Raw genomic sequence first — 9,288 nt, forward strand, 5'->3', positions numbered from 1 at the left:
TGGAGGTAGACAACAGGATTCGCGTTTTGATTGGCCAGCTGCTTCGTCATCTTGGTACAATGTAGCTAGGTTGGTTCTTCCTACTCTCTTTACGTAGGTATTAGTTTAATACATAGATAAGTTAGCGAGATATTAATTCATTAATATTTGTACAGTTGATACGTTTAAGTGGTGTAAACAAAGCATGCGAAGGGTGACGCTTTTTGTCAACGGAACCTCCAAAAATGGCAAGGTGAGTGAACACACGCAGTGCACGTTTAGCCTGTAACTCCAGTGTTAAGTGTTGAGGGGACAGTGATGTCCTGTGAATGCATGAAGCCTTCTGTTACTCTATTTCACTTTATGTAGTAAATATTTAAGTTATTACTTTACTCCTGACGATAAGGATAAGGACGCACAAGAGCTCGCTTTTCTGTTATTTTTACATTATTGTTTATTATTCCTCGCAATTGCATTTTCTGTATTGTACTGATGTTACCAACAGCAAGCAGTAAGGCAATAAATGTCAATATACATTTAGTAAATAATTTACATATTTTTTATTTATTTATTGCAAACATTACAATTTTAATTGCTTATTCATGCATTTTTTTTTCTTTTGCAGGTTGTAGCTGTTTATGGGACTCTGTCTGATCTATTGACAGTTGCCAGCAATAAATTGGGAATCAGGGCTTGTAACCTATATAATGGGAAAGGTGGTCTAATAGATGACATTGCCCTCATCAGGTGTGCTGCATTTGCATTTTTCAATTATTTCTCATTTATGAAAGACAACAGTGGGACAACATTATTGAAAAATCCGATTCTGTTCTCAGTTGGACCTGCTTTGAGTTCTGTGATTACGGAGAGCCTTGTACTTGATTCTTGTGTGGGATGATGATATGGTGGATGAACTGACTGGTTATTGTGTATATATTCCACAGAGATGATGATGTGCTGTATGTATCAGAAGGGGACGCTTTCATTGGTGAGTCAACATCCTTTTGTTTTCCACTTTATGCCAATTGGAACACCAGGGTCATGAGATTCCCAGGGAACACAAACAAATAGCAAGGCACTTTTCATAAAAGTGTAAACATTATTCAGTGAAACTTAAAGTGCACTTATAGTTCAGTGTGTGAAACTATGAATGTGTTTGTGTTCTAGACCCTCAGAGGGATGGGAAAACGTCAGATGACATCTCAGGATCGCACACTGATTGGCTGACGCTGAATATTGGTGGGCGGCTTTTCACCACCACTAGGTAAACACATGCACCATGGGCTCGCTGGCTAAAAATCCACTGGAGTATCTAATTTATTACTTAAGTTCTAATCTTTTATAACTACTGTTAATACATATTTTTACATTTTGTATGATCCCTCTTATTTTGGTACAGTAATTCTGCAAGGTGTATGTAAACATTTGGCTCCACTTATTTTACTTATTTTAAAACAATCTTTAAAGTAAAATTGCAGTTTTGTAAAATTTAGTTTTAATTGAAATAAAGCTGAAAATAAAATATAAAATAAATGCATAATAGTATTTTTCGGACTCTAAGTCGCACCTAAGTATAAGTCGCATCAGTCCAAAAATACGTCATGGCGAGGAAAAAAAAACATGTACAAGTCGCACTGGACTATAAGTCGCATTTATTTAGAACCAAGAACCAACAGCCGCGAGAGGGCGCTCTATGTTTTCAGTGTAGACTACAGGAGCACTGAGCAGCATAGAGCGCCCTCTCGTGGCTGGAGACGGTAATGTTTTATATTGGTTCATTTCTCTTGGTTCATGTCAAATTAATTTTGATAAATAAGTCGCACCTGACTATAAGTTGCAGGACCAGCTAAACTATGAAAAGAAGTGCCACTTATAGTCCGGAAAATACGGTAAAATAAAAGTATATTATATATAAAAAATATAATATAAATATTAGCCTCAAACTGAATTAATAATTAAAGCTTAAAGAGCCACACAGATGGGAAATCAAAAATTACTTGTATTACAGTGTATGATGCAGCTGTTCATCTAAACAATGTGCAAATAATTAAACCAAAAAGTACACGATTTGTAAAGTTATTGGCCTCTAAAATAAGGAGTCGACTCTGAATCGCTGAAACGAGTCGTTATAGATTTCAAATCTTTTGCCCATCTCTATGTACGTCACTAGGAACACTTTGCATAATAATCTCCGCCTACCGTCTTGAGAGAAACGGAACTCTGACCTGCCCCACCCCCCACACAGACGCTCTGGTTGGTGTGAGAGCATCATGTCGAGGAGACAGTGTGTTTTTAATTGTAAAGGCAAGTTTGTTTTATTTTCACTGCCAAAGAATGAAGATCAGAAGAACCAATGGCTAAAATTCATTTTCACCACAATACCAGAGCAGTACAACAAATCCCTTTTGTTGTGTTCACAACATTTCACTGATGACTGCTTTTCTAATCTCGGTGAGTATAGCGGGATTTTCAAAGCGTTTGGCCATAAAAGAGGGTTCATTACCAAATTTATTTAGAACAACGAGCATCTCCGAATCACAACGCGAAGTATGATTATGAAGTTATGTGTCTGTTTTCTCCCGAGCGTCTTATCAGTATGTGTGCTGTCTGCAGCCTGTCTGCGCTGATCGTCAGTACAAACACCTCATTAAAATGAAGTGTAACTCTGTGAATACTCAACGAAGAGACATGAGAGAGATATCTATAGAAAGCTTGACATGTCTACTTTAAAACTAAACAAGTGCTGCCGAAAACAGATATTCTGTGATAAAGTAATCCATATGAAAACAACGCGATGTCTGTTTTTCATGTCTCCCTTCGTTATATGTGACCACGCCCCCGCGCTGAACGCGCCATTCAGATTCAAACTGAAGCGCGCGGCTTGAATACACCCACACAGAAGAAAAAGCAGCGAGTCTGTTCAAGTTTTTTATTTTACTGTTTGCTTCGCGATGAGAGGAATAATACATAATTCACCCCAAACAGATGCTAACGCATAGTTTACCGTGGAGGTGTGTGCGGAACAACCAATCAAAACTGACTATGTCAGTTGACCAATCAGAACATAGTATGCTATCGAAAGGTGGGGTTTAAGGAAACTGAATCTTTTGAACAGCTTCGCGCGAACCGTTTGGGGATCTCTGAGAATTGAGGTAATTTTAAAATTATATTTTGACAAAATGACAATGTTTTTTAACCTTGGATGGATTTAAACCTAATGTACAGGACTTATAAACAGTGATAGGAAGCTTAGAATTTTCCTCTTACTGGCTCTTTAATACAAAGAAGTACATAATAAACGTACTATAGTAAAAATAAATGAATTAAGACATATTTTAGTAGTATATAAAAAAAAAAAGCTAAAATAATACTAGTCTGCAGATGCTTAGTGGTCTGTCCTTGAGATGTCATTAATAAAGTTTCCTCTTGTTTAAGGAGTACTCTTGTGAGTAAGGAGCCTGACAGCATGCTGGCACACATGTTTAGAGAGAAGGGTAAGGTTAGAGTTCATGTTCACACACTGACTGATTTAGGCATTGTTTGTATTGCTAGATCATCAGGTTGTGAATCAGTGTAAAGCACAGTTCTTTCTCGATCTGCAGATGTATGGGGTAACAAGCAGGATGAGCGAGGGGCTTACCTCATTGATCGCAGCCCAGAGTACTTCGAGCCCATCCTGAATTACCTGAGGCACGGCCAGATCATTGTCAATGAAGGAATAAACTTACTCGGTGAGTGACGTCTGAATGTTACCAAAGGCATTGTCAAATGATAGTTCCCATGTAGCTTATTAGATATAAATGTAATAGTTGATGTTATATATATACTGGATATTCAACCCAGGGTGTAGATTAATGCAATAAGTTTAACCTTGGTACTGCAATACAATGCACTGCTTTTATAAAGTGACAGCAATATTAATATGATAAAGACACCATTTTATAGTTCTAGTGGAATGCTTTTTCTGTTTTCTAGGGGTACTGGAAGAAGCTCGGTTCTTTGGAATAGAGCAAATGGCTGAACAGCTAGAAGTCGCCATTAAGGTAAGTGATTCTTGCTCCATAACATTTAAATTAAAGTTTAAAGTCAGTGCGATTTTTAAGATATGCTCACCAAGGCTACATTTATTTGATGAGAAATACAGTAAAAACTGTAACTTTCTGAATTATTACCATTTAAAATAACGTTTCTCTATTTTTATATAAAAAGTTGATTATTCCTGTGACGTTAAGCTGAGTTTTCAGCATCAGTTTTCAGTGTCACATGATCCATATTTTTGTGGAAACCATAATTTTTTGTTAAACTGATACTTTATTTCAACAATAAAGCATCTTACTGACACCAAGCTTCTGAAAGGTTCTCTATATGCATATAATTATTCATTTAGTTCTTGATTTGTTTTCTATGGGGTGCAGAATTCTCATCCGCCTGAAGACCATTCTCCACTCTCACGCAAAGAATTTGTTCGCTTTCTGCTGGCTACGCCAACCAAATCAGAGCTACGCTGTCAGGTAGAAGACATTTGTTCTGGAATTATTCAGACGAGTGTTTTAGTCAGTTTGATGTTGGCATTAAGGTGTCTTTCTTCCTCTCTCCCTCTCAGGGTCTTAATTTCAGTGGAGCGGACCTTTCTCGGCTGGATTTGCGCTATATCAATTTTAAGATGGCAAATCTGAGCCGCTGCAATCTCACCTATGCAAACCTCTGCTGCTCAAACCTGGAGAGAGCGGACTTATCTGGAGCCAACCTGGATGTGAGCTGATCAAAACTTTTATCACTTTTTTTATCTCTTCTTCTGGTTTCAATCCCTTTGAACTGATATAAAGCCGGTTATTTTCTTGCCCGTTCTCCAGGGTGCTAATCTTCAGGGCGTGAAGATGCTCTGCTCTAATGCAGAGGGAGCGTCACTGAAAGGATGCAACTTTGAGGATCCCTCTGGGCTCAAGGCCAACCTAGAGGGTAAAACTGCACACAGAAGCCATTGTTTAGCATTAGAAATAAAATAACAAACACATGACAAAAAGTACTGGTACCATGTCGATACTTAATTTGTAATGTATCAATACCTGCCTTTCTGCAATATGGATAGTACCAAGCTCAGGGTTGATGCAGTAACGGCTGAGAGGGGGCTGCTGTAAAACACTCCTGTAAGTTAAAATCTCACAATATGATAATATCGCGATATGAAGTTTGCAATACGATATTTATTGTGATATTTAAAGGGGACATAACACATATTGTTAAAGAGTAGTACTGCATCCTTCATATCTCCAAAAAGTCTTTAGTTTTATCATATTTATTTATAAAATAAATATACAGCTTTCCGATTATCTCTGAAAACAGCTGATCTCCTGGAGGCACGCCGTGGGCGGAGCTAAAGAGTGACTTTGAGCGGTGATTGCCAACAAAACACTGACATTTGATTCAATTTAATTTACTGTCTGCAGGTCTGAATCATGACCTGGATCTTTTTTAACAGGGACCGCTCCATCCTTCAGTATCAAAGGATGTGAAAATCCAGCGTCGAACTGGGTCTTGTTAATGAAACATTCAGCAGCTTGGGAAACTCAGTTGCTGCCCAGGAAAACTAACTGCATTCACGGTTTACGTAACGCAAGGTTTTTTGGGAAGCTGAACAAAGTTATCTTTCCCTTAAGTTATAACCAAATACACATTTCTTTGGGGACATTCTTCCCGAGCGAGTCCCGTGCAGAGCTGCCGAGTGACACTTTGAGGGTTCAGAATTAAGAGCTGCAACCCGTTTACTTAACTAAGAAAACTTAAGTCAGAAAAAAGTCAGTGAAGTGACTTGTACCTGAACTTTAAAGTTGACTCAACCCTCTTTTTATTTGTGGTATACTGTCTCAGTCTAAATAACATTCACACTAGTGTTTAAGGAAACAAATTAGAATATAATAATAATAACAATGATAGTAATAGCCGTATATTGTAAAACAGTTGCACTATAAAATACATGAAAATGAATATTTCGTAGGTATATTATTTTTGCTTTACACTACAGTGGGAAAATTACAATACTTCTTTCCTAATTTCTAAACTAGAACGAGATATTTTGAAGTTGGACTGCATTTGAATGACTAGCTGTCAGCAATTTATACTGCAGCTTTTATTTTGGCTTTTTATTTTGCAGTAGAGCTTTTATTTTGAAGGAAAACTCCAGTTTCAGTGAGAACAGGCTTACAAAAACATGTCTCACTGCAAATCTAGTGAAATGCTGTAATTATCTGCTATGAAAATAAAGCATAACGAGAGGCTGTTGCGTTCCCAAATCCGCGCTAAACTCGCAGAACGTGCAATAAACGGGTTCTCTGTGATCAGAGGCATTCTGATGTCATTAATAACTCACCCTCATGTCGTTCCAAACCTCGGTTTATCTTCGGAACACAGTTTAAGATATTTTAGATTTAGTCCGAGAGCTCTCAGTCCCTCCATTGAAGCTGTGTGTACGGCCTACTGTCCATGTCCAGAAAGGTAAGAAAAACATCATCAAAGTAGTCCGTGTGACATCAGAGGGTCAGTTAGAATTGTTTGAAGCATCGAAAATACATTTTGGTCCAAAAATAACAAATACAATGACTTTATTCAGCATTGTCTTCTCTTCCGTGTCTGTTGTGAGAGAGTTCAAAACAAAGCAGTTTTTCATATCCGGTTCGCGAACGAATCATACGATGTTACTGGATCTTTTTGAACCAGTTCACCAAATCAAACTGAATCGTTTTAAACGGTTCGCGCCTCCAATACTCATTAATCCACAAGTGGCTTAAGCTGTTAACTTTCTGCACATCAAGTTCTTCATTCCCCACTGACTGAATCGATCATTTCTTCTTGAACCTTGCCTTATACACAGAGGCATTGTCATGTTAGAATAGAAAATTCTCTAGAATCTCATTATATACCTAAACATTAAGATTTGTACTCATGGAAATTACTAAAGTAGTCAAACCTATTCAATAGAAGGAGGTGTCCCAATACTTTTGTCAGTATAGTGCATTTGTTTTTAAAGTATTACAACAGTTTTTGCTGTGGAACGGAAATTGGTATGAAGTACTGAGATTTTGCTAATGAAAATGACGCTGATACCACATTATGTTGCATGACCATGTTTTGTGTTTGCGTGTGGGTAATTAGTGTATCCTCTGTGTGCTTTAGGGGCTAATCTGAAAGGAGTTGACATGGAGGGCAGTCAGATGACTGGTATAAACCTGCGTGTGGCCACGCTGAAGAATGCTAAGCTGAAGAACTGTAACCTGCGTGGTGCTACATTAGCCGGCACGGATCTCGAGGTGAGTCAACCGTGTTGATTTTGTGGCATGTAGCCACATTCCTCATAACACTGAAAAAATGCTTTTTACAAATGTTTTCTTTCATATGTGTGCAGAACTGCGATCTCTCAGGCTGTGATCTACAGGAAGCCAACCTGCGTGGTTCAAATGTGAAAGGAGCAATTTTTGAGGAGATGCTGACTCCGCTGCACATGTCCCAAAGTGTGAGATAGCCAATTACATCTCTCGCTGGCCGGCGACCTCAGCAGCCAGCTGTTCACAGCTCTCCCGTACCCCGAGCCCTGTCTTCGTTTCACGCTCCTGTGAAACCGTTTGCAATAATAGCACTTGGTTTGCCCAGCCTTTCTCTTTGAGCTTTACTCTCATGCACTAGTGCACATCCAGGGTCTCTGTTGTCATGGCCAAAAATAGCGAAAGCTTAGTGTAGAGAATCCAAATATTCGAAAATGCTATTTGCGAAACCAAACTTGTTACCGTTATTTATGCTTCGAGTTGACCTTTTGTTCGATTTCACTGAATGTATGCATTTCATGTTCTGTTTTGTCTCAAATAATGAAGTCAACATTTCAGTCGATCAGTACAACCAAATATATCTGTAGTATTTTAGATTTAGCAATCAATCGTAGGCAATTTATGATAAGGCTTATTGTTGCACAGCGTACTGCAGTCAAAACAAGCCATAATAGTAGCTTATAAAAATACCTTAGGGTCTGGCTACAAATATGCAACATAAACATATAGCTCTTACATATTCTGTTTTCACATCAAATTCATTGTTTGTTTTGTTTTCTGGTTTGTCAATTGTTGTTTGATCTACCTCCCAAAAAACTGTTTTAAGTCATTACGTGAAATGCAAACCACATCTTACTGTGTTTTTCCAACACCTATTAATCTTTAATAACTGTGTAATAACACTTTGCCATAGGCTAATATGCACAATTATTAACCAGTGGTGCCAATATGCTGGTTTATAATATCACTATATTGTATGTGTGAATGTTTCGCTTTCAGATTTCAAATTTTTCCCATTTTTAATCTCGTTTTTAATTGAAGTGACCGACCCACACCAAAAATTCTGTGATGTTTTTCATGTCACTATCAAACCCAGTGCTTCCTTATTTAATGTTTGTCAAGATATCACGTTTGTTCATCAATATCGTCCTACTTTTTAATAACATTTTGAACACATGGACTTGTGCATTCTTATACCTAAATTGTGTGTAAGACTGACAAAGTAGCGCATTTATGAAATGCAACGTAGGTCTTGTGCTGCTCAACTATTGCGTTATAATATCACCTGATCTGGATTAATTGCCTGAATGGTTAAAAAAATGAAACCTAACTATCTCGCATAGAGATTTCTGACAGTAGCTCAGACTTAATTGTTTTTCAACATGCTGTTATTTTTCATTTACAAATGTTATTGTAGGTACTCTATCAATCCTGTTAAATGAAGGCAATCAAAATAGACTTTTGCACCTAAAGTGTAATTCACTATGCATATCAGACCCTTGTTGAAAGGGTGCTAGCTATTTATTTATGTATCAGGCTGTGTTTATGTAAGTGGTCGGGGGAGGATCTACCCGCTCTCTCTTTACCAAACTTTGTTGCACTCTATTACGGAAATGTGTTTCCATAAATAGACTGTTATAATCAAACTCCTGCTGTCTGTCTTTATTAATTTGGTTGCATATATTAGAAACCATTCTGAAGGATCATGTGACACTGAAGACTGGAGTAATGGCTTCTGAAAATTCAGCTTTGGATCACAGGAATAAATTACATTATAAAATATATTAAAATAAAAATCATATATATTTAATAACATTTATTTGTTTATTTCTTTGATTATTTATTATGTTTGACTAAATCTGAAGACTGAGAGGAACATCATCTGCTTGCATGTTCGTGTGTATCATCATTCAATTCAATTCAAGTTTATTTGTATAGCGCTTTTTACGATACAAATCATTGCAAAGCAACTTTACAAAAAATAAAGTTTCTG

General features: G+C 37.4%; 1 protein-coding gene across 1 annotated transcript; it reads left to right on the top strand.

The window, feature by feature from the left end:
* LOC127964238 (BTB/POZ domain-containing protein KCTD9) lies at positions 1 to 8,941 on the top strand. Its single transcript, XM_052564383.1, has 13 exons — positions 1 to 69; positions 156 to 232; positions 605 to 726; positions 924 to 967; positions 1,147 to 1,243; positions 3,415 to 3,473; positions 3,582 to 3,710; positions 3,955 to 4,022; positions 4,395 to 4,490; positions 4,583 to 4,732; positions 4,833 to 4,938; positions 7,150 to 7,283; positions 7,379 to 8,941. The coding sequence occupies exons 2-13, from the start codon at positions 185 to 187 to the stop codon at positions 7,493 to 7,495; spliced, it is 1,170 nt and encodes a 389-aa protein (XP_052420343.1). The 5' UTR covers positions 1 to 69; positions 156 to 184; the 3' UTR covers positions 7,496 to 8,941.
* The last annotated feature ends 347 nt before the right edge of the window (positions 8,942 to 9,288 follow it).

This window comes from Carassius gibelio, chromosome B8, assembly GCF_023724105.1.
Source record: "Carassius gibelio isolate Cgi1373 ecotype wild population from Czech Republic chromosome B8, carGib1.2-hapl.c, whole genome shotgun sequence".
In the NCBI taxonomy this organism is placed as follows: domain Eukaryota; kingdom Metazoa; phylum Chordata; class Actinopteri; order Cypriniformes; family Cyprinidae; genus Carassius; species Carassius gibelio.